This window comes from Piliocolobus tephrosceles, chromosome 5, assembly GCF_002776525.5.
Source record: "Piliocolobus tephrosceles isolate RC106 chromosome 5, ASM277652v3, whole genome shotgun sequence".
Taxonomy (NCBI): domain Eukaryota; kingdom Metazoa; phylum Chordata; class Mammalia; order Primates; family Cercopithecidae; genus Piliocolobus; species Piliocolobus tephrosceles.
Window position 1 is genome coordinate 28,038,645 of NC_045438.1, and position 27,032 is coordinate 28,065,676.

Consider the following 27,032-nt stretch of genomic DNA (forward strand, 5'->3'; position numbering starts at 1 on the left):
GGATGCTGATTCATAAGTCTGAAATTATCTCAACAGATGCTACAATTCTGGGGACCTTAAACACTTGAGTCAGTAAGTGCTTTGACAAAGATCTTTGTATTGAACTGAATTGGAACTGAGAATGCTCTTTCATATGTGATCTTCCTAATGAATATGAAGAAGTGTTTATTCATATTAGTCCAAGAATTAAATTAGAATCACATATATTATTTTAAGGCATAACTTATGATTGGAGATATAACTACCATGAATATATATGGTTTACTTCCTTCTATAAATCTATGGAAAGTACAGTGTACTTTTAAAATAGAGAATAATTTTTATCCCCATAACATGAAAAGTATAAAATATAACCTTTACAGGAAACATAATTAAGTTTTCTTCATGTTGAAAGTGAAAACATACTGCATACTTTTATTTAAAATGTTCAGAATTTAACTAAATGCATAGCATCATTTGTAGATTAAAAATAAAAACAATATGTAATACATATTCACCAGAGCTGCTTCTCCTTTACAATTAAGTCTAAGCTTTAACCAGAAAATAGGCTTTACAAAGTGCAAAGCACTTTCCATCCTGCTAAGAAGTCTTAGGATTGGAGAATTACACTGAATAGAGCATTTTGATTAACTCAAGGGCACATTAGTTTTATATTGTCTGACATGGCATGAAGCTTGAAACAACACTTCTCATTTCATTAGTCTTGCAGAAACACAATTTAAAATGGTTCCAATTTAGGAGGATATCACACTCTCAGTTCCCTGAAGAATTTAAGGCGGACTCTGTTATCTGTAATTCTTAATATTCTATCTTTCTCTTGCTCATTTTCCCCCATTTCTCTTCTACTTAAAAGCTTCTGGGAAAAATCCAAAATGAAAATTCAGGACTCTCGTTTCAGTGTAATTTGGCATTTAGGTTTATTGATGCTCTTTCTCTTTTCTCTATATAAGATTTTGTTTAATTGCATTGCATTATAAAGCATGAGAGTCTTAATTTGTGGATCAGTAGATTTTTGAAATGACATTTTTATGAATAGAAAGACTAAGTGATTTTCATTTTAATTATGCCATAAGTCTTTTAAAATGTACTTTGGGAAAAATATTGGGTTACCTTTAAACACTTTATGAACATGCAATACGAAATAATATTCAGCCCAAAACTGACGTGGAACTGTTTCACGTACCCTAAGAAGACAAAAATAAGTATGTCATAATACCAAACTCATAATATTCTCTATAGTCATATTTCATGTTGAATTCATTAGGATAAAATCAAATCAAATGTTCATGCTGAATTCATTAGGATGAAAGCAAATTGGTCCATTTGGTGATGTGATATTTCTAAAACTAGAAGCCTTTTTTAACGAACAAAACAGTGTCATTCAGCATAATTTTGAGAGAAAGAAGGGAGAGAACAGACTCTACTAATGAAACCTACTTTACTGATTTTGTTTCATGAACAGAGAGATAGGAGGTCTCTTTCAAATAACAGCGATCTTGAGGCAACAGTGGACATCTTGATGATAAAGACAGAATCTGGTGTTTCCTGAATTTTCCATCATAGCTAGTAAATAGGTGATCATGTAGGATATACTGACTTTCAAGTGCCCTTTCTCCAAAATAGTACTGAAAACTAAGTGCTGATATTCCATTTTGAGTATGTGAGTTCTGATATAATATACAAAGAGAAGAATATTTTAATGTTGCTCATCAAAGGCATTCTTACTGTTCAGTTGACCCTGCATTTTAGCTTCTTATTTATTTTTCATGAGCATTAAATAGTATGGTTTTTACCATGAAAAATAAATTTATGAACGAATGCTTAGCTTGCTTTAAAATTTGATTATAAATTATCTGAAATATATTTTTGACAATAGAACAAAATCTAAACTTCTGCAATAGTGTAGGTCTATATTAAAAAGACATTTTAACTCAAAGTACATTTGAAATAAGCCAGGAAGTATTCAATGTCACATGGGAAGATTGCATGCTTGCTTCTTCTCATGGTTCTTGTGATATGTAATGTGAGCAAAAATTTGTAAAGCGCTATTGTAACAGGACGCCTGTAAAAATAACCAATTCATCAGAGTGAAGTTTCCATCTTTTTGTTTTGATTTTCATTATATAGGTTGTCTGATGCTATTTTCTGGTTTCCACTACAAAAATACTTGAGTTTTAAGATGATTTTTATTTAATGAAACGTGACATTAGAAAATGTAAGAACTACATATTATTTCTCTTTTAAATCAATAATTGGAAAAAAAAACCCTCTTAATTATGCAAGACTTTCGGTTGAATGTTAGAAATACCATTTTCAACATGTTTAAGGCATAATTAATTTTTTGATTCCATTTTTTAAACCCTTAAGTCTTTGAAGACATAATTTTAGTTGTATCAGTGAGATAACATGCAAATAATTTTATAGAAAAACAAAACAATTCTTTAGTAATAGCTTAGTTTAGCTAAACTTAAAAATTGAACGGAAGTAAAACAAAAATTAAATCAGGGGAAAAACCTTTCTCCATGTTTTGCCCATTAAATCCCAATATGCTGCATTATTAAGGCAACTATTCATAGTGAAGTTGACCCTAATGCTATCTTTTAAAACGTTTTGTTAAAAATAAAGTTCAGAAAGAATTTTAAATAACTTAAAGTTAAGCCTATTTTCAAATATCACCAGTTACTACAGAAATACATATTCACATTTTGTTGATGAAACTGGCATGTGATGTGTAAAATTTTTCAGTTTTCTAAATGTTTGATTATGAGTCAAGCAAGCTTCTCACAGATGTAATACAGTAGTGCGTTGTCCAAGCCATCAGAGTCCACTGAGGCCAAAATTAATGTCTAAGCTAAGAGGGCATAGCCCCAGAGGATTTGTATGACTAGCCACAGTTTCCATTAAATCAGCAATTTCAAGCTGAACAATTGATTTTTACCTAGAATCAGCTACAATTTCCATTAAACATATGTTGTTAGTGCTCTATGACTACACACACACACACATACACACACACAAAATTATGTATTTTCTTAAGGAAAAAACTAAAGAAAAAATGAAGTAAGATTTGCATAATGAAAAACATTAAAATGAATTTCAGTCATCTTTTTGTAGGTATGCATATGCTGAAATTAGTGTGTAGTTTATAAGCTAGATATTAAATTAACTTTCAATGCTATTTCCCTACTATAAAATTGACCATTTAACATGGAAAAAATATTCTTGCTGGTGGGGAGCAGACTAATGACTTTGTAGACCTATTTTTGGCAGCATGTTGATCCTTGACACCAAAATAATAAACTCTGATGCGCATTTCTTTCTCAGAACTGTAAGGATCACACAGGCGGCCCATATTGTGATAAATGTCTTCCTGGTTTCTATGGCGATCCTACTAAAGGAACCTCTGAAGACTGTCAACCCTGTGCCTGTCCACTCAATATCCCATCCAATAAGTAAGTAACAAACTTACCCCGTGAATAAATTCAGCATCCATTTCTGCAAGTACACTTTTCATAGCAAATATACTCTTTCTCTTATCCCATGTAAATAAATAAACACAGACATGAATTTTTTTCAGGAAAATAATATGAACTTTCCAAACCTAAGGTATTTAAAACTATGAGGATCTCTAAGAATTTGTAATTTTTTAGCTCTAGTTTTGGTGATTTAATATCTGAGAGTAGAACTCAAAAAGAATTTTGACACCAATTCCAAAGAACATAAACATTTATACAAACACATACAGGTGCATGCATGTACACACCTACACACAGACACATACCCATCTTCATGCCTTAATAAAAGGATACAAATACAGCTAATTTGGATTCTACCCATACACTATTTTTTTGTGAATCTTGGGCAAGTCATAAACCTCTCAAAATGTAAACTGAAGGGGCTGATTTAACTGACTTTTAAGCACCCATCCTATCTCTTCTTTTTTAAAACATTCCAGTTGTTTACCTAGAACAACCACCTTACAGGAGATTTTCAAAAAACACACAGCAACAGGAAAGAGCACTTGACTTCCTCATTTGCTTACCTTTTAGGGGAATGCTATATCCAGCTGCTTGAATTCACATTTCCTCAGGGCAGCCATCTCTAAGTAAACAGCCAAGCACACCCCAACAAAAATATTCTGTTTTGTTCTTAAATTGGGATACTATGTTGAAAAAAAATCAACAATTGTTACTCAAAAGCAATTATAGGTAACTATACTTTTAAATAAAAGGAGATTCTTTTCTGAAGAACTCTCTTAAAGGTGAGCTTAGTGCTTAATGAAGTTCATATCGTATTGTACACTTTCCAGCTATCTCTAGGCACTGTGATAACTGACAGAGCAAAAATTGTCAGTGATCTTTAAGGGAGATCTGTCAGCTATAGTCTTTAATGTGAAGATGTGATCAAGTAGGTCATACTTCAAACTCTTACCCAGAATGCGCCTAATTAAAATGGTCTTTTGTTAGATTCAATGAATACTATAAGCTAAAGACTTTCAGATAATTCTGACATTAAGTTTAAATGTTCTCCTTGGAACTGTTCTTCCTACTGTTTAATGCACATGAAATCCTTATCCTCCCAATGACCCTCTTTACTCAGAATTTTTTACCTTACTCATTGTTTGGAAAAGAAAAGAAAGCACTACTATTTAATAAAAGCAGACTGCTATATTCTAGGCCAAACACTATATTTGGTATTATTTCACCTTCAGCTATAACTCAGTAAGGTAGATATTATTATCCTCATTTTATAGATTAAGAAATGAAAACTATTAGTAGAAAAATGGCATTATGGTGCCAATTCTAGAACCAGAATCTTTGGTTTAAATGCTGGATTCCATTCTTTCCAGCCGTGCAACTTTAGGCAAGTCACTGAAACTCTCCATGCCTCACTTCTGTCATCATTAGTTATAATAACAGGACTCTCATAGGGTTGATGTGGGAAAGACATAATTGAAATGTGTAAACCACCTAAACTGTGACTGGATATGATGAACCCAATCTAAGAGCTGACTGTTATTAACCTGCTCAGAGTCATAGAGCATTAAAGTATCAGAGTTGGAATTCTAGTTTTAAAATCCATGTGCTTTCCAAATCTCTACAGTCTACAATGAAGACTTTAAAAAAAATAGACAGTGCATTTTAAGTGATAACACTAAAAGCAATAATTAATTCATTAGATAAGTCAATTTTTCTAGCAAGGTTTTGAGAAAATAAGACGTTGGTTTAATGCAGGGGTCCTCAACCATCTATGGCCTGTTAGGAGCCGGGCCGCCCGGCAAGAGGTGAGTGGTGGACGTTACCACCTGAGCACTGCCTCCTATCAGATCAGGCAGGCATTAGATTCTCATAGAAGCTCAAACCCTATTGCGAACTGCACCTGTGAGGGATCTAGGTTGCACACCCCTTTTGAGAGTCTGACTAATGCCTGATGATCTGACGTGGAACAGTTTTATCCCAAAACTCCTCCCCTGCATCTGTGGACAAAATTGTCTCCAAAACGAGTACCTGGTGCCAAAAATGTTGGGGACCACTGGTTAGTGTATATTAGTGATCGGAACATTTCCAGGGCTTAAGGCATGAGCCTGAATGAGCACAAAGCTGAAGATTCTTTAACAACCAAGGATGTTAGAGAAGAAGAAGAAGGCAAGAGAGAAACCTATTGGAAAATAATGAATATAGGAGAACAAATGAAATATATTCCTTCATAATTAATGGCTACTCGAGTCTATGATAGTCACAACATCACACAAAAACCTGCACTCTGGTATGTAAGTGAAGAGTTAGATCACCCAATGGAAGACCTACTCGTTTGCCATGGCTAAATGGCATTCTCTTAACCGTTCTCATTTACATGAAACTCATTGTTCATGACTAACATGCATTTGAGGAAGGATTTCATCTGGCCACTTGTATTGCATCTCCTTCTCAGCCAAGATATCAAGAGCATTAGCACCACTATCAATCCAGTAGAGCTGGCTGCTCATTGCACCATGTGAATTCCAGCTGAATACATATTAGAATTATATAATTGATTGAGTATGTAAACCCTATGGATTTACCCTCAAGTCTGACCAACATTTACTATAAATGCAGAGGAAACATTAGGGAGATAATTTTGCTTGGATAATTATAGGCATTCATGACCCATTGTTGTCTGTTTATTTGCTGTCCATTTACTTGGATAATGGGTTCTAATTGTTGTTTCTGAAAAAGAAAGTCTGCAAGCATTAAAACACAGTCTATCAGTGCCAAAGGGATTGGGGTTCCAGTGTCCAATAATGTTATTTCCTAAAAGATGTGTATTCCAATTTGGTGTAATTATGTTGATCCTGATTTTTAAAAATGCAGATAACACAGTGATAGCAATACCAGTAACACCAAGTATTTAAGGATTCTTCCATTTTCAAAGTGCTTTCACTTAGAGTAAGTAATTAGCAATTATTAGTAAATATTATATTTAGCAAATTATCAAATATTAATATTATAAAATATTAAAACTAGCAAATTACCAAATAATAATTTTATTTTTAGTAATAGAATTGGGGCTAGAGTAGCAATCTATTTTAAATTCCAGCTTTCAATGTGGTATTTTAACAAGCAGAAAGGGAGGGCAGTGATAATTCACTTAGTTTATAAATCCTAGAAGTTTTGTGATAGGATTATAATGTCTTTTACATTTAAAACAATTTTACATTGAAAACAACTAGAAAATTATCATAGTTTAACTGCACAACTGTGATGAGAAAAATCCATTTTCATCTAACAACCGGAAATGTTTAAAAAAAATCAGTAAACAAGACACTTACTGACCTAGGGAAACTATCCTTTTAAAAAAGGTTTTGTAAAAAACATTACTGTTACAATGTGAGCTAGAAACTCTGAGATATGAATTGAATATGTGCACATAATCCTGAAGATGGGATTTTAATTTCCATGGGTTATTCAGAGGAAAAAAAAAAAAAAAAGAGCTAAAGGTTGCCGCAACCTTCATGGGAAGTCTAAAGCTTAGTGATAGTTTTACCTTGGTGATTTATCTATTTAATCCCTAGTCATAAATCTTATAGATCACAAGCATTTTGGCTCCAAATTTCTTAGATAATATTGCTAAATAAATCAAATGTGTGAGAAGATAGAGATAGATTGGTGTAATTATTATGATGTATGAATACAGACAAGCATATAATATTTAAATTATACATATATATCAACTTCATCAACTATTTACGGTGGTCACCGTGCTTGGCCTTCTCATCTTGTTGATGTATCTATTCTAGCTATAGATTGTAACTAGGCAGTAAAATTTATCTGGAGAGAAGCAAATAAAAATGTAAGTATTCCAAATGTTTATATTCACTAATTTCTGGCATCACATAGCTTATAGGTTAAATAAAATATGAAAGAGACATGTGAATCTCTGCCTTTGAATACTTAGGATGTGTTTGAAAATATAATATTATTGAAGTTGTTATAGATTTTCATCATTTATATAATAAAAGACAGTATTGGCACAAGGCTGGGCAGAGGTAAGCCCTCAATAAGTTCTGTCTACTAATATCATTGTAAATACTACTGCCTTGTGTGGGCCAGGAATACTGAAATTTAAGTTTTTGAAAGAATGAAACTCAAATTTAAGTTGACCTTTAGATCATATTGAATGCATATTGTTAAAATTAATATAGAGAAATATATTCCAAGACAAGAGGTAAATTTAAGGAAACATCCAATTTAACCATATTCTCTAGAAAATTGGGAATGCTCTACATGGTTTAGTACTCTTTCCTACACATTGTTTTATGTCCACATGGGAGATTATGATGGGTCTTCCTGGTTCCATATAACAAAGGAAAAAACTAAAGTTCAGAGAAATTAAATGCCTTGGTAGTGATTATACAGCTTGCTTGTGACAGAACCAATATTGGAACTCATATATTTTGACTCACCTCTCTGTGCTTCTTCCAGTGGGGCTCCAGTAATAGAAACAATTACAGAAACATTGAAAAGAAGCAAAAAAAAAAAAAAATCAATAGAATTTAATGTCAGACAAACTGTAAATGTTCACTGTAAAAATCAGTAAATCTTCACTGTTTGGCAAGAGTTATGTTAACTATGCTACATAGTTACAGTTATATTAACAGTTATGTTAATATAAGGGGCTACAACAGGATGCGAAAACTGCAGATTTAATTCTTTAACTATTAACTAAATACCTTAAACGTTAAATCAACATATCTTAATTTGTTTAAAAACTTGTAAAAAAAAAAAAAGGCAAAGTTTTTGACAAATTAGTAAATTGTATCTATAATTTATTATGGCACTATGCTTTCAAACTTCTTCAGTATAAAAGAGTTTATCAAATCAATCATATTATTCCATTTTGCAGAATGGGAAACAGGTTTAGAGAAATATATCATTCAAAGACGTACTTAGAAAATAAATCAAGTCTAATTAAAAAATCCAATTGTGGGGATTAAATCAGATTTCATAGTACTTAAAGGTAATTAAAGAAATAAGTGTTTGCTTAATGATTCTTCTGAGAATAAGTAGGAGAGATCATTGAACTGAAGAAGAAAAAACTTAGAGAGATAATTCAGAAATGTATTAAGCTAACACCAAAATCATGAAGTAAACGATTTTTTCCCTTTTCTCCTCTTCCTCTCAGTCCTCTGCCCCTTCTCAGTTATGTGTGGATAGTCTCATTACCCTCATCGGCAGCTTCTCCACTGACATTGTGTAGCCACTCAGAATGGTTTCTTTTCCTACCCGAGATGATAATTAGTTGAAAGGAGTCCTGATCCCCCTATATATGCAAATACAGAACATGCCCTGATTCTCTAACCTTCATGACGGAAGTTTCAATTTTATGCTCGTGATTAAAGGAGTGGTTGTTTTATATGACATCACAGTCTCAAGAAGCACTTCCTTGTATTTTATTTCAAATGCATGACAGCTAAAGCCACACAAAATATTCTCACACATTTACTTAATATGTGTTTAATTTTATTTTAGAGTATTGGATTAACTCTCTGTGGGAGCATTTTATGTTAGAACTGAATTTCAGGACCCACAGGAGAAGTTTCCCTAACGTCTGATAATCAGGAATTGTTGAGCTTCTATTGAGCAACTGTTTTGTTTTTGGCTTCTGGCTGCTCTGAATTGTTTACCTGTTGATTGTTCACTTTTACATTAGCTGTGAAAAATCTCAAGGCCAAATGCTGATCCACCATTATCAAATGGACATACCTTATAACGTGCAGTTTGAATTCTAAATACACCCTTGAGTTTATCTTTTTTTTTAAGTTTTTTTATCTTTAACCTTGCTTTATTCTTAATGCACATATTTTGACAGATATAATTAAATTATTTTTAGAACAAGATTGTTTCTGTATGTATGCATGTACATGCATAAAACATACATGTATATGTTGACATACATAGTCACATGTATACACGTGTATGTACACATACATATATGCATACATGTATACATACTTATAAGTAGATCCTTATAAAAATAAAAGTGTATATTCAACCATTAAGAGGGATTATTTTCATGTCCAGCTTCTTATTGGTTATCCCAATAACAGCTTCCCTTCCTCCCCTATTTGTGGAAAATGCCTGATGCTCTTGGCTTTTCTGTGTTTTCTGTGGCGTGGTTTGGATAATCCAGGATGAAGAACATTCTCTGCTGGTGTGGAGCTAGCCGATTAGAGATAAATGACATAATCTTGGAATCACTTGAACTCAGTGATGATCTCAAAATTTCCTCTTTGTATCACGGAGCAATTAGCTTTGTATCTTGGCCAAAATCTGTGCTAAGTCACTGCATTTGCCAATGCAAATTCTGTAGACGTTTTTTACTGTGCATGTTTTATTTCTCATTCTAATTTTATTTTTGTTGTTGAATGCTATCTTCTGCCATAGCTGTAACTGCAATTACAGCAATAAGAGAGAGAATCTTCAGTTTATGTTGTTGAAAGAATATCAAAGCACAAATACAGATATATTTTATGAGAACGTTTTATTTGGATGCATTATGTCAAGTATCTACATTACTAGAAACCTCACCTTACTTAATTCTTACCAGTAGGTTTCAATGACAGTTGGTTATAGGAAGAAGAGAATATCACCTTAAGAATCTAAAGTCCTAGATCCCATGCTAGATTCTCCTGGAAATTTTGTATATGACTTTGGTTAAGAAAAACTGTGCCTGCCCCAACCAGCTCATAGGATTTTGTGAAAATGTGGTAAAATTGTAAATGTATTCTGAACTGTAAGGAGCTAGTCAAATCTAACATATTTTTATTGCTTAATTTTTTTCTTGAAAAAGTGTTGATTTTTGTCAGTGAACACCTTTTACTTTACTTACATTGCTTTTAACTGACATGTGAATGCATTTAAGAATTTGAAGTCTATTTTATGCATAGGTTTAAAGTGTATGGTGCAGTGGCTTATGCCTGTAATCCTAGCACTTTGGGGGGCCAAGGCAGGTGGATCACTTGAGGTCAGGAGTTCAAGACCAGCCTGGCCAATATGGTGAGACCCCATTCCTACTAAAAATACAAAAATTAGTCAGGTGTGGTAGCACCCGCATGTAATACCAGCTACTCAGGAGGCTGAGACAGGAGAATCGCTTGAACCCAGGAGGCAGAGGTTTCAGTGAGTTAAGATCGCACCACTGCATTCCAGCCTGGGCAACAGAGCAAGACTCTGTCTCAAATAAAATAAAATATTTTTAAAATTTTCAGAAGCCTTGTCAACAACCATTGACACGAGTTATGACAAACTGATGTAGGATTATAAAAAATAATTGGTATAGTTTTCTTTCAATCAGTGTAGTCCTATAGAGGGAGTATTTTAACCTGCGCGTCTTCAGTGCAATCCTGTCAAGAAAATCACCCGTAGTAAACTGTCTTTGGATCATGTGTAGCAAAGTACAGGATGCTTTATAAAAGGAGGTTCTTTACTCTCAGTGCACACGCTGGGTATGTCTTGTCTGCTGTTCATGACAGCTAGCGTAACTCCTTAATGTGGAATCTTTGATCCAGATAATATTTATAAATTCAAAGCATCCCAGACCAGGTTTTATGTCCTTGACCCAGCAGATTCATTTAGACTTTCCACTGAGCTGAAATGTTTAAAACGTAGACTTACCTGGTCCTAATATCTTGCTAGTATCCCAAAAATGAGAAGAACTATTAAATCTTTGCAGAACTACCCAGAGTTAAGCCAGAGAAATAGCATTCAGAAATAGCATTCATGATCTGATCTGTACCGAAGTTAAGAAAGTATTTCAAAGTAATTCAAGTGTCAGGAGCAGGATGAAATCAGGACTTGCAATGTTTAATTTGTTGTTCTTTCTTTAATTCATTTAGCCATCAAGCAAGCCTCTATTGAATTGCTCTGTCATATATAATAGAAAATAAATCTACTTAGGGAAAACATAATAAGAGAAAGATTAATTGAGGGCATTTCCCTTTGAAACGGTAGCGCAGCAGACCTTACAGAATTCAAAATGGTTGATGGCCCTTCAGAGAGCCAGTCGAGAACCACATTACCACGTGTCAATCTTGGGGTAAGGGTTCACGTATGAGAGGTGCCTCTCACAAGGCAAAGAAGCATGACTGGAGTGAAACATGTTGTTGAAGGCTAAAACTAGCACCTGAGTTCTCTGCTGGTTCTTCATCTGGTGTTCAGCTCTATTACTTCAGACCCAAATTAGAAATATGTGCAAAGAGAGAAGTGAACTTTGAAACATGCCAGAAGGTATGAGATGGCAAGGTTGCTTTTGTTTGTTGAGGTTTATGATAAGTTTAGGTAGAATATGCACACTTGATCTCTTCTGAAAGCTTTCCTGAGGATTCCATCAGTGTGAGGGCATACCTGCAAGGAAGCACATGCCACAGCCTGCACACAGGCATGCCCCACTATGGCAGTAGCTGAAGAAGGAAGAACTGCCACCACCACTGCCACATACTGAGATTTCCAAAATCTCTGACAAATTTCTTCAGGCTGCTTCAAAGTCAGAGGGATTTGGCTAGAGAAGAAAGTATGTGAGGTTGCATATGTACCAGGCCTGGAGGAATTTCTAAACAGCAGCTCTACATTTCCACTTGTTACTGATGATCACGACCCAGAGCAGTCGAAAGTCAGTTAATAACATGTCGCAGGGATACTGCTCTCCACTGGGCTATATTCACGTCTGCAGAAACAGCAATGTCGTTTCATCCTCCATTGGCCAGACCCTAATCTCCATCTCTGGGGCGAGAATGACCAGCCTGTACTCTTTTGTCAGAGCAGTAGTGGAGAGAGAAATGAGAAAATGCTGCTAATGACTTTGTGTATGTGCTTCTTCCTTGTCCCTGTTTTCTACAACGATATCAACGTAGCTTTAGCCCAACGTGCCATTTAGACCGGAGTCTTGGATTGATCTGTGATGGATGCCCTGTCGGGTACACAGGACCACGCTGTGAGAGGTAAGCGTGTACTGCACTGTCTTGCAAAATGATTTCTACCTTGGGAGTTATAAAACCACAGATACAATCATCCTTTGCATCATCCTTTGGAGAAAAATGGCCACACTCAATGAGGTGAAATAAAGTTTCTCAACACACTTGTCAAACAAATGCATTATATTTTTGTAATTTATTTATTTTTCAGAAATTGCTTCGTAAATCTTCATTCACTCAGAGAATGTCTGATTAATGTTTTAATCTTAAAGGTTAAGTATTAACCTACAATCTTTGTAGAAAGTATTGCTCAAGTGGAAAGTCATGCACTTTAAGATTTATCTTGCTGTCTATGTCGGCACCATTTATTTTTCATAATTAACTTTTTGTCCTTAAAATGTAGCTTAAATGCATAGTTCATAGTTCACCAAGTGGTTCATAATTTACTTTAAATATACTTGAAAATAGAAACAAAATGTAATTTATTATCATGATTTGTATCCTCTTCTAATTACTCCTAAACCAGTATTTTAATTCCTGTTGATTTTACTGGGTTGCTTTGCAGTGGAAACAATAGTATTATTTTATGTGATTTGTGTGATTATATTTCCTCCTGAAATGTTTTTGAAGAAATAATTCTTCTATATATTCAGCCTCAGCATAAAAATGATACAAACTTCCCCCTTGACATCATTGCCAAACACAAAAACCTCCCTCTGGTTTCAGCACTGGAAATGTCCCTGCTGCTCTCCTTCCTAGGAGGGAGGGAGGGGTGCAAAGGAAGTGACCTGCTTTCACTCATCATCACTGAGGCTAACCCTGAAGAGGGCTGTTTTTGCCCGTCTTTTCTTGTCATCTTGGCAGCTATCACCCCTGTTTCAACCAGGATGCATAAAATTAATGAAGCAGGAGCCTATCACCCAGAGAGAATTTAGCTAGCGACTAGCAATCTGTGGATATACTGCCAGTGACAGTTCCTAGCAGCAACAAGTACTATTTGTGAGTATGGAAGCATCTGTAAATTAGGAATGTAAGAAAAAAAAAAAAATGAAACAAGCAGCATTTATTTGCAATCAAGAAACTAGATATCTTTAATTGTGTGTGTGTCTGTGTGTGTGTTTGAAGAAAGGCATGTGCATATTACTTACTATAATAGGAGAACATATCATTGCCAAGACAGAGTTACATCAAGTGCTTAAACCCCCCAGTTCACTACAGGCAGCCTTTTTTTAGCAACTGGAAAATGACAGCTGCTCTGTCATACAAGGCTATTAAATCCACTTATCTAGGTGAGAATAATCTCTGATATATTTATATTGCTTTGCTTTATGTACTATACTCCCTATACATGTTAGACAATAGTTTCTGAACCATCTATAATTTGAAACCCTACATTTTGCTTAACAAGCATCTGTTTAGCAACTACCATGTGCTGGGTACAGGGCTAGACATTGGATATAAATATATGCATTTTCCCATCCTTGCCCTCAGCACCTCACATCTTTCTTTAATGCAAGTGAGGATGGTTGCATGTATTCTTCAGAGAATTCTATTTGAATAGCAAAAATCACCAAGGAACGAAATACCTGACAGAAAGCATGATTTCCTGTCTAAAATCTGTATTAATCTGATTCAGAAGATGGCAACATGCATATGCAGTGTAATGAATGGCATATCTTATCTCCAGCTCAAGTTTTTCCACAACTGATACCGTATTTTTCTAGCCAGAATTTAGGTTAGGGTTTTCAAGGAATACTCAAAATTTATAATTTCATTGTATTTATATGAGTCAAAAGAACCCCTTAGATAGATCTAAAATATGAGGGAAACATTTTTTGTTTGAGATGTGCCTGTTGAAGTAGAGGAGAGGGAAGATAAGGGTCAGGGTAAGGAGGAGACACTGGTTGCATTGAAAATCTTGTAATCAAAACCATTCTGTAAATGATTTGTGTGATCAGCTTATGCACATCATCTAAATAAGACCATAATTTAAAAACTAAAGCAACATTTCCCAAATTGTAGATGTTCCTGGAATGAAGAATTCTGTGATCACATAAGTTTGGGAAGCATCCATTTGCATGTTAAAAGTTCTGGCATGTCCTACAGTGTGTAATGAAGAAATCTGTTCAATTTGTTTAGCTCAGCATTTCCTAAACTTATGTGGCCATAAACTCTCTGCTTTAACTATATAGCAGGAATATATCTCAGACTACAGCTCAGGTGGGACAACAGTTATAACTTTATAGTCTTTATCACAATTTAATGTATATTTTAAGACCCCTTTCTCTATATGTGGGACCTGTGAGGGCTTAGAAACATAATCTGAGCCCTTTTCAAGTTGTTTTCTTCTCCTCTCTCCAGGCTTGAATCAAAGTTCTATTAAGCTTACCTAGTACCAAAGGCCTTGTTATGCAAGGGTAGAAGGGATGGTATAATGTCTGTGAGTATGTGTTGAGCAAGGGGACATACGGTAGGGCCAGCCAGTGCTGAGCATTTCACCCGAGCATGTTTCTGCTGACCTTTCCCTTTTTTCCTGTCCTCCTAATTACCTTTCCTTTCAGGTCTAGAAAGCCTCCCAACTTTCATTCCATTCTTGGGGGCACAGGAATCATTCAGCTTATTTTATTCCACACAAAGACCCACCAACATCTCTACCATCATCATTTTTCCAACTCCATCCCATTTTCTATTTGGAAGAGGATGAGCTACATTCATGGAACTGGTGGCTTTCAGAGCTTGGAGTCTGGAAGATTCCTATGTCTCTGCCTTCTGCCCTGTCAAATCCCTTCACTCAGACATGAAGCATAAGATGGCCTTGCTTCTTGAATTGAGGGGGTGAAGAAAAGCAGTGAACAGGAGAGTGGCCAAACAAGATACAACAAAACACGGACTGGTATTCTGTCACAAGTAGAACACTAGTTACAGCTTGGAAAACATTAACTTATGGCCAAAACACCACTATTTTTGAGGTATCACTGCTTTGCTGGGGAATGTTTTAAACAAAGGAAAAAGAAGAGTCAGAGAGTGAGGGGAAAAGGTATTCATCATGGCACCTTTGCTAAGATTCTAGACTTTTATCATCTGGACAAGAGGAGAAAAAAATTCACAAAGAGACAGTATCTTGAAGGGCTAAAAGGGATTAAGTAAGCATTAGAGCATCAAGAGCAATTAAAAAGAATATTGAGCTAAAAGTGAGTTAAATGCTGAGGACACCTGCCTGATCGGACACTAAGATACTTTCAGAATAAGCCTGTAACCTCAGCAACATGTCATACATTATGGAGAAGGCATTTCAGAAAGCCTGTGGCAAGTTCACCTGGTGGGTTCTATAGGACAACATGAAACTTAATGGGATACATAGACTTCTCAAGCCCTCCCCACTCCCCAGCTGGCAAATTTTTAACAACTCCTCCCTAGGTGAGGAGAGAGGGGTCAAAAGCCAGGACTAATTTCACAGTTGCCACTGAAAATATGGAAGATATTTAAATCCAATTGCTTAATATTTTAAAAATTCACCTACAGTTTTATCCTCAAGATTTATATCAGGTATCGAAGAAATTCCTTTTTGTTTCTTAAACTTCAGTTCCAAAATCCCATTTAGTTTTTGTCTGCTTCAGAATGTCTGAATTGGAATCAAATCTAATCACCCGTCTGATCACTATGCTCTTGAGACCTTCTACTCATTTCTGAGTCTCCTTGTGCCTTTGGGTCCTGAATGCAGAGCATGGGCTACAGAAATAATGGCGGGCGGGGGGGCAGTTATACCTACTTGCTAGTGCCGTTAGCAACACTGCGACTCCAACTGAAGTGTCAAGAGGCCACTCATATGTGGTTGTGCAGTTTGTACACTGCACAAAGGCCCTCAGGGAAGGAGAAGATTGAGGGCTTGAATCCAGTCTGCCCTGTTCTTTTCCATGAAGTCCCTGGGTGTCTAGCTGTGTCCACTGTCTCTTTACTTTTTCTGCATGTGTCTAGGGAGAACACTTTCTTCCAACTTGCAAAAGGCACCATTTGAGCAGGCAAACACCTTCAGTCTTTTGCTGATTGTGTCAAATGGGAGGAAGTAAGCATACAGCATTACAGCCACGCCTCTTTATACAGCAGCCACCCTCTTCTGTGCCTTTACCAATACTGTTCCCTCTGCCTGGAGGATTGCAGCCCTTTCACTCCTCCGCCCGAGGCTAACTAATCCCTGTTCAGCTCCCAAGTCAGCACTATCATCCTGAAAATGTCCTTGATTAGGCCTAATCTGAGTTGGTTGCCCTTTTCTGTGCTGCCATAATAGCATTTGCATATCTCCAGTTGTTCTACTGCTACATTTTAAAATGTGTGTTCATTCTCCATGGACTGTAGTATAAGACCGTACCTTCTTTATATTAGTACCATGTAAAAGTGCTCAGCTGATTTTTTTTTTTTTTCTTTTGAATGGGGTGGGAGAAACAAGAGCTTTTCTCGTTTGCTTGGCTAGATTAAGCTAACATTATATTGTTTCATTGTTTTCAGTGTATAGATAATAGAAATGTAGACCATGATTTTAGCCAAAAGTTGCTGGAAAAATGATGGTGCAGAATGATATAAAAGTCTCATCTGTGCGGTTGCTTTCTTCTCATTGTTGCTTCTCTGCACGTCCGCTCTTTTTCTACCTCTCCCTCTCTCTCTTCTTCTCTCCCTCCCTCCCTCTAACATTGTTCCTAAATTATCAATAGCAGCAAAAGTAACAAATAACTGCATGTGTTATCTGGAGTCTTATTTACATTTAAATGGTCCTTTTTCAAAATATTGCAATTTGATTTGAAAAAGGTAACAGATATGGAAAGGAACAATGCCTTTGTTATGTCAAGATGTCCGTTTCCAGCAAGGCATTCAATAAACTATTTTTTAAAATGCACTCATTCTGCCTTGCATATGAAAATGAGAGGGCTTGACATTTCACATTACAATTATTTTTGGTGGAGTGAAAAACCAAAGGACTGTGATTTAAACTGATTTTAATTAGGTGAATCCAACTTGATCAGACTCTAACACATTATTTTTATTAATAAAAGTTATATGATTAGCAGTATTATATTCTCTGACCCTCAAATTACTTTTTAATTCCTAATGGAACATCTTCAGAAATCTCTAATACTGTTCTCTGTATAGAAACCCACACCCATACACTAGTAATGTGCTGAAGTGTTGCAGAAAATAGTCCCACTTTCAGTAACATGGCATATGATTTTTCTATCATGTATATTCACAAATTTTCCTTACATGTCCTGCAAGAAAAAAAATAAAAAACACATACTTCTTTAGTTATTCTATTTAATTATAGTTATCTTCTTCCTGAAATGAGTTTTTTTTTTTTTTTTATGGAGAATTTCAGTCTTATTAATTGCTATCTAAGTTAAGAAAAATTCCCGGATCTCGTTATATAAAGCCATCTCTCCGAAGGGCAATAAGTCATCTTGAGGAAAGTGAGCTGAAAATAATAGGTTTTCGTTTGCTGTGATAATGATCATTGTATATCCTTATTCCAGTGGCGCAAAGTCACTCTCTTACTGGTAAACAAAATGAGATGTGAATATACATGGATGTGATCATAAGCTCTGAATATTAAATAAGGCAAGAAGAATCAGGTTAAAATTCAAAAGAACCTTCTTCTTATCTTTATCAAATGTCTCTCCTGAAGGGATTTTGGGGGAATTTTATGCACTCAAATTTTATTACATATTTTATAATACAGAATTAATGAACAGTTATATTTGTGGTTGGCAGTATTCTAAGCAATATATATATAACTCATAAATGTATAAAATCTTTTGTGAATATAAGTAATTTCATTTACAAAATTATGATAAAAGATCAAATCTATGAATTATAGTACCTAAATATCTATACATTTTTCTAGAAAACTAAGAATAGTCAGTGTATCTGCACCAAATTAATGACTCTGCCCCAGAATTGTGATTTGTTAAAGTACTCTCAACATAATGTACTGGATTTAAACCATTTTATTTCAAATGGGAGAGAGCCTTTCTCTAAATAATGACTGCATATCTGTGAGTAGATGAGCATGAAAGTAGTGTACTACTGAGAAAATTATGTTCTCCCACATTGTTTTTGATCCCCTTCAATTTTGACACTTGCTGCAAAAGACATAAGATGGCAAAGACAACAGAGCTAGCCTGACCATAAGATTCAGATGCCCTGTTTTGTTTCTCCTTTGGCAAGTGTGGCTTAGTATAAAGCATGAGCAAATGTCATTGAAAGAGAAGACCGAGCAGAATATAAATAGGCGCTGCCTATAAGGACATTTCCGCATGCCTGTAGCAGTAAGTTGCATTTTAAAACATAACATTTAGGTCAGAGAAAATTTGCTGCAATAATTTTTAAAAAATCTTCTCTGCCATGCCCTATAAACAAACTTTTGTTTTTCCAATAATATGTATATAGTTTTTGGTAAGAAAGAAAGAGAGAAAGAGAGAGAGAGAAAGAAAGAAAGAGAAAGAAAGAAGGGAAGAGGGAAAGAAAGAAAGAACCTGGATTTGCTAATAGAGTTGGCAGGCACAGTTCAGTATCACCTTATGGCATATTCCCATAATATGCAGACATGCTTTCTCAAACTTCCCTTTAGTAAAGCCTTCAATGAAAATCCGCCTCTGAATTCATATGCAAATAAATGCAAATAGATTATTAATTCAGATATACCCACAGCCCCCACCCAATTAATAAGAATCTTCTGAGTCACAGTTTCTAGTTAATAAATTCTGAACTCTTATTACTGAATTTTCTTGTGAGCCTGTTTCCTCATAACAAGTTCTGGCTGCAACAACAACAAAAAATATGGACCTTACATATTTGTAGAGAAAATAACCAACTGGAGTAGAGACACATGATGTGTTGTACTACAAAGGCTTTCCAACATGGACCTGGATTCCTCCAGAGTGCCAGCAGCAGATTCTTATTATGCTTTGGTCTCGTCTTCAGTGCCAGTGACAAGATTATATATATTTTTTTTCAGGCTGAAATCTAATTACTAGTGGGCTGGCAGGATTTCATCTTGTATCTACACTGCAGTTGTAGAAAAACATTTTTTTAATCACTTTGCATTTGAGAAAAGGAACAATTAAAAGGAAAAGCCATCATCCTGGGAGAAGGGGAGAATGAAAAATATGTAAACATTGCCCCAACTGAGGTCCCCCCAAAGGCTCACGGATGAAATTTCTTGCCTTAGGTGTGCAGAAGGCTATTTTGGACAACCCTCTGTACCTGGAGGATCATGTCAGCCATGCCAATGCAATGACAACCTTGACTTCTCCATCCCTGGCAGCTGTGACAGCTTGTCTGGCTCCTGTCTGATATGTAAACCAGGTACAACAGGCCGGTACTGTGAGCTCTGTGCTGATGGATATTTTGGAGACGCAGTTGATGCAAGGAACTGTCAGCGTAAGTCCTGAACTATTGATGCCCCTGACAGAATTGATGTATTGTACTTCAAAGTAGCTGATGAGTTCTTGACTGTGGATTGAAGAGTAGGAAATTATGTGGAATACATGGTTGATAGATGCGCAGAATATACAGAGTCTGCATATTCCAGAACATTTCCTTGTACTAACTAATAGAGTAAATCCTTTGAAAATTGCTGTTATTGAAGCGTCACTGTTTTCCAAATAATAAACATGTTTCTATTTACATGCGGAAGGAAGTTTTTTTAATGAACTTATGTCCACTGCAGGAAAGAAGAATTTGCACATTAGGTAGACCCCATGTATCCTTTTTTTTTGTTTATCTCAATTCTAATCACTTGCTTGAAATAAATTTTTCTGCTCATGATATTTCAGTAGTAGCCATCGGAAGATGTTTATCAGTTATGCTTTCATATGTTAACTTTACAGTGTTGTATTTTGTAATAGGTGTAAAATTCTGCCAATATTTTCACACATTGGCATTTGTCATTGTTGAATGATTAACCTCATTTTAGTTTCATAATAGTAATTTAAGGACTATTTCTAGAATGCTCTTTCAGTGTTTTCCTTCCACAAAATTAGCTACTCTAGGGCTTCATCCATACTAGCATAATACATTTCTCCCCTCTTTACCTTTTTAGCTATATTAATACTACATAGAATTTCCAAATCCTTAATGTCAGTGGGATTATAATATGAAGGGGGATCTTGTTGCAGAAGGTCAAATGGAGTGTGAATCCAATGTTAGCACTTGGCCATCATCAGCTTCATCTGCTATCATAATGTTTAAGCACAGTAGATTATGAGACTAGCCCATCCATTCATTTCTGTCAAGTTTATGTGAGAGGCCCTTCCAATTATTCAGGTGGGTCCCAGGACATGCAGAATTATAGAAACCACTGTAAATGTAGCCTATCATCAACTCTACTGTAAGCACCAAAGACCTAGTAGGGTCCCCTATTTCATTAACAAATGTGTCTCTCTCATCACAGGTTTGGAAGATGAGTTCTAACTTTGTTATTTAATAATGATAATTTGTTGAATCAAAACCAGATCACTCTCTGTACCAACTGGCACCTATTAATGTAACCTGTACATTGATCTTTTTTTAAAGCGAAATTTCCAACAGGCTCAAAGTGCCATTAAACACTGAATTCTTGACAAATGTGTAAAATCATAGGGAGCCTAAGAAATTCTTCCTTTCCAACAGATCATCTAGGATCTACATTTTCTAGCTGTGTGCTCCTGAGCAAGACATTTGACCTCCTTGAGACACAGTTTCCTAGTCTACAAAAAGGGTCATGAATTTTCTGTGGGGACTAAAGGATTTGGAACATAGAGGGTATCCAGTGAGTTCCTGAGTCCTAGAGATGCTCACACATGGTAACTGTTTTTGGTAGCAGTGCTCATAGTAGCTGTGCATATCAGTTGTTCACCAGTGAATTCTAGGGCTAAGTTAGTCATTTACTGACATTTTATCCTGTCTTCCAATAACCCCCACCCCCATAAAGTTAGGGATATTATTCCACTTATTTTATTATGGTAAACTAGGGATCTGTGGCATGAAGTCTTAAGAACATAAAAAAAGAATGTGAGAATAAAAACATTTTTACCATTACCAATTTTCATGCTACTTGCCATGAGTATAGATGTGATTATAATTTTTGATGCTCTTTGCCATATAATCACAATTAAAATTATAAGAAGCACATTTGTTACTTATTTTTATAATTTTTCATGGATACAATTATCACGTCTATGCATAGGTGGTAAAACCTCAAGGAAAGAAAGTTCATGAAAATACATTATTTTAGTTACCTATAGATTTGTTTAAGAAAAGTACACCACTACAAAGAAATATGTTTTGCATTTTAAATTTGTGTATATTGTTGGTGTCATACTTTTCCATTGAAATGACACTTTAGCAAAACTTTATATTGCTTTGTTTTTTTAAGATAACGTTAATTAATTACCATTATATTTATGGTAAATTTAATTTTGCAGTTTACACTCTAAGAAGAAGTGACTTCTAAAGTCTAAATAATTTGATGTTTTTAAAATGTATGTATAATATGCGTAAGAAACTTTCATAAAATAATGAAAGTCTATACAAATTTGATAAATCAGATGAAAATGGATATTTAAAGGAAAAATTTTCAGCCTTTCCTTATATTTCAGCTATAGACTATCCATAGGCTCTTTCCATTTCTCAACGACCGTTACTCTAGTATCCACTTGGCAGACACTGAAGACACACTTTACCGGAAGATAAATTCAACAGTTTTTAGAAAAGCAGTTGTTTTGTTTGTTTATTTCTTTGTTTTTTAAAAGGAGAACCTAGAGCCAGAAGAATAAAATATTAGCATAGGCTGATAGAGTACCTGTTTATAACATAATTTTAAGTTGTGTTCAAATCAAAGTATTCAGAAATTTAACAAAATCATCTATGAGTAGCCCAAATTCCCATGTGATCTCCTCGTATTTTTATTCTGGTATAAATGCAACTATATGTACCATTAAAAATATGGGGTAAACAATGAATTACTATTCTATTTGTGAAAAGGCCACTTGAGCTTTAGACTGATTTATTCTACATTTTAGAATAACCTCAGACAGCTTTATAACAAAGCAAAAAAGAAAAAAGATTACTTAAACTATATATATTTTCTGTGTTTGGAGAGAGCCTACAAACTGTAAAATAAAAGTGATTCTTAAATGCTATAATGCTATAGTCTTAAGATACTTGAAATGATGTTGTTGTTGTCTTATAAACTTTCGAATCTTAAAAAAGGCATAAATATTTCACCTCAAACCATTTTTTAAACTTAACACAAAAACTGGCACATAGTAAATCATTAAATCAAAAAAAGTAACTAAATTTGCCTAGATTAATAGTAACATTAAAATTATGCCGGGGGTGCTATTAATTTTGATAATTCCTCAAAATTATTTTAGTTCTAAAGTCAGTATGCATTACTTACAATGGTGTGATAGTATTTTAAGTGTTACCCTGATGTATCTGTAAAGAACTAAAACAGCATTGCACCTTGAGTCAAGACCTCCAAGTTCCCATCACGTTCTGGACTCACCTATAGGACAGAACAGGCATATGGACTTGTATAAGCTATGGCTTCTTTGGATTTCAGTGTCTTCATGCTCAAAATTGGAATAATGATGATGACATTAATATTTTAATGGCATATGATAGGCCAGACAAGTTGCTAAAGCCTTTACATGAATTATGTCTACAGCTTGTAGAGTTGTCATAGGGATTAAATGCCTAACAGGGCACTTAACATTCTGTTACTGAACTTAAATGTCCATGTTACCATGTAGGGTATATTATTATTTAACAAGCCTATTAAGACTATTAGAAAGTTTTCCTGACCACAGATTTCTCTTCTCTTTTCAGCCTGTCACTGTAATGCCAATGGCTCTTTCTCTGAGATTTGCCACAGTCAAACTGGACAGTGTGAGTGCAGAGCCAACGTGCAGGGCCAGAGGTGTGACAAATGCAAGGTAAAGAGTACAGGCCGACCCATAAATGACTTTCTCCTTGCAAATGTTCACTGACTTTTCATGACATGTTTTGTATACCTTCGTATATTAAAAGGAAGGTTTGGGATTATCTAATTTTACAAGTGAAATGACTGTGATCAGTGAAAAGTTTTTTTCAGACTAGAACAAAATTCATTGTACATTACCATTTGACCTTAAGCTAACATTTTGTTTGGCAGTGAATGTGTATTATATTCGCTTTAATTCAGACATTTCTGAAACAGATAGCATGCAAATTTAATCTTAATCTGTGGAGATACTCTTCCTTTTGCCTTTACATTTTTGGCAGAATAAAATTTTACTCCCGGGGCCGGCTGCGGTGGCTCACGCCTGTAATCCCAGCACTTCGGGAGGCCGAGGCAGGTGGATCACAAAGTCAGGAGTTCAAGAACAGCCTGGCCAAGATGGTGAAACCCCGTCTCTGCTAAAAACTACAGAAATTAGCCAGGTGTGGTAGCAGGCACCTGTAATCCCAGCTACTCGGGAGTCTGAGGCAGAAGAATCGCTTGAACCCGGGTGGCAGAGGTTGCAGTGAGCCGAGATGGTGCCACTGCACTCCAGCCTGCGCAACCGAGTGAGACTCTGTCTCAAAACACAAAACAAAACAGAAATGTTACTCCCTTTGCTTTTTAGCAAACACCTTCTTCTAGTTCCATCATTTAAAAGCTACTTCCTGTGAGAACTGTACCTAACAGAAGTTTTCAGTAGAGAAGCTAATCAAGGTATTTTTTAAGATGCATTATTTTTCTAAAACAAAATATTCAAATTAAAATAGAGCATGTTGTTCTCAGTCCCTGAACATACCGATTGCCCTGCTTTCAGTATGGCAAGCAACTTCAGATTCCTCCATGAGAGCGGACAGATTTGCTCTAGCTCTTTCACAGAAATACATTGTATTTGTGATAAAGATGGTTAAGCAGAAGCAAGCATTTCTCCTATGTCAAACTGGCCTTACTGTAGGAAGTTTGAAAGTATCATCTGCTTCTATCTCTTGAATAATATAATTGCTCTGTTTTGTTTTTATTTTATTTTATGGTTGGCTTTTAAAGCCCAGTATGTGGTGGGATCCAGAGAAGCGATTCTGTGTGCTATGTGACTGCGATCCCGTTGGCTCTGTGTCACCGCAATGTGATATTACAGGAAGATGTGTCTGTAAATCAGACTTCGTAGGGAAACATTGCAACCTCGGCAGGCAGGTGCACCAACAGGAGGAGCAGCCGCGGAGAGCGCAACGGGTGCTGGGTTCTCCTCAGAGGTGGGCTATCGGCAGCTCCAGCGGGTGCCCTCGGGGAGCCTATCGGGCCCCAGCTCCGGTAATCCCAGAGGCACTGCATGGCTCATGCCTCCGCATGTTGTGTTCTGTGTGCTGCGGCTGAGTTCCCTGGTGGCATTTTACCAAGTAACAATCGCTAAGTGTGCAAATTGCAAATGCAAAAATTAGACATTTCCTAATTGAACCCTTGCCCTTTTTAAAAATAACCATCCATGTGCTTTAAAGAGCATATTCAAGTTCATAGGGTCATAAAACTTTCAATTAACCAAACTTTAACCATGAATATGTAGAAATCAAATAAAAATCTACTTGCGAGAACCTATAATCTTAGAAATGGAAGGGACTTCAGGCATCCTTTGGATAAAGCTAACTTTTATGAATGAACAAATGAAGGGAAACCTAGCAGAGAAAGTGATTTGCCCAAGAAAATTCAGCCCGTTTATCTGGCATTTTATCATCAGTAAGAATTTTGTTAATTTCCACATCAATCGTGCTTATGTGTACGACAAACACAAGAAACACATTTTCACACACTATAAATGGACAAATACCCAAAATGGGGAAAGTTTTTTCTAATTACAAAAGTGTGGTTCTCCTATCACAAGACAAAACCAAACAAATGCTGGGGAAGAAGGAAGAGAGTGAGGGAGGGAGGGGAGAAGAGGTCCCAGGCTGAGCTGCAGAAGAGCAGGAGACAAAACTTGCCAGGGAGTTGAGGATAGGGCATAGAAGGAGAAAGGGAAATAAACGGTAAAGAAGAAGAAGTGAAAAACAATTCATGGTTTTATTTCTTGGCTCATTATCACACATTTTTTAAAAAACAAATTTTGATGTCAGACTGCCTTAGATCAAATCCCGGCCTCATTACTTCCTAGCTATAAATTCGTTGAATCTTTCTGTAATTCAGCTTCTTCATCTGTAGTAAGATCCACTTCAGAGAGTTTATGTCTGCTTACATACTCCAAGAAGCAAATGCCAAGAGATTTCCTGGGGGAAAGGCCAACGAAGCATGAAGTGGGAGAGAGCATAGCCTTTTGCTGCAATGGGGTTCTGCCTCCCAGGAAAACACAGAAGGAAAGACTGGGTAGGAAAAGCCTCGTTTGGTGAATTTCATCAAACCCTAAATTCTTGGCCAAGCTAGTGGGATGTACCCAAGCAAATTTTACCCACTAAAGGAATCCTGAATTGGTCAGGAAGGCTCTAGTATCTTACTGTTATCAGCCTGAGAGAAAGATAATCTTGTGGAAGCTGATCTTAGTTCATTCCGAGTGCTATAAGAGCATAGCATAGACTAAGTGGCATGTAAACAACGGAAATTCATTTCTCACAATTCTGGAGGCTTGGAGGTACAAGATCCAGGCGCTGGCAGATTTCCTATCTAGTGCGGGCCCTCTTTCTCTAGACAGTCATTTACCCACTGGAACCTCACATGGTGGAGGAACTTCTCTGGGGCCTCTTTTATAAGTGCAGTGATCCCATTCATGAGAGCTCCATCCTCATGACCTAATCACCTCCCAAAGGCTGCACCTCCTGTCTATACCACCACCTTGAGGGTTAAGATTTCTACATATGAATTTTGGGGGGACATAAACATTCAGTCCATTACAGAGCACCTCTGGTGGATCCAAAAGACAAGAAACTGGAGGCTTTCATTCAGTGAAATTCTGTACTGCAGGTTGTCTGGCAGGTAGATCGGATGAGGTGCCTCCAAGGTGTCTCAGGGCAGCAGTGAGAGCAGTGCATCAGGCAGGAGCATGGAGAGTTTCTAGTAAATGTTAGACCTGATTACCTTTATTATACTAATGTTGTTAAATGAAAACATCTTTAAAATAATTTTTTTTCAAAAACAAATGCATACGTTTAAAATAAAAGAAAAAGATAATAACTGATTAAAATGTCTCCAAAATATAAATTTAGCAGAAAATCAACGTTCATTCAAGCTCTACATGTCTCACAGTACTATTGTATGAAGCAGGGTTTTATCCTGAGACTATTTCTTCCTCTGCGGCAGTATGTGTGAGAGCTAAGAACTCGAATTCCAGAGCCAACCTAGCTGATCTGGAATCTTGACTCCACAGTTGGTTAGCTCATGACCTTAGGCAACTTACTTAACCTGTCTGTGCCTCAGTTTCACCACTCAATAAAAAAGTGGTGAGAATGACAACTGTCTGCCAGGGTTGTCCTGAGGAGTAAATGAGTACGTTTTTGTAAAGAGTTTAGATTTGTAAAGGGTTTAGAATCGTGCTTTGCAAAAAGGAAGCACAGTATGTGAATGCTAGCTCTTATTACCCCAAGAGAGACACAT

At 36.0% G+C, this 27,032-nt stretch overlaps 1 protein-coding gene across 1 annotated transcript in view; it reads left to right on the forward strand.

Annotated features, from left to right (window-relative positions):
- The window catches only part of LAMA2 (laminin subunit alpha 2), a 509,807-nt gene that overhangs the window by 260,043 nt on the left and 222,732 nt on the right, over positions 1-27,032 (forward strand). Inside the window, exons 18-21 of the mRNA XM_026454995.1 lie at positions 3,325-3,452; positions 12,389-12,475; positions 19,665-19,876; positions 23,309-23,415. Of these exons, the coding sequence (XP_026310780.1) occupies positions 3,325-3,452; positions 12,389-12,475; positions 19,665-19,876; positions 23,309-23,415 (534 nt within the window). The remainder of the gene's footprint in view (positions 1-3,324; positions 3,453-12,388; positions 12,476-19,664; positions 19,877-23,308; positions 23,416-27,032) is intronic.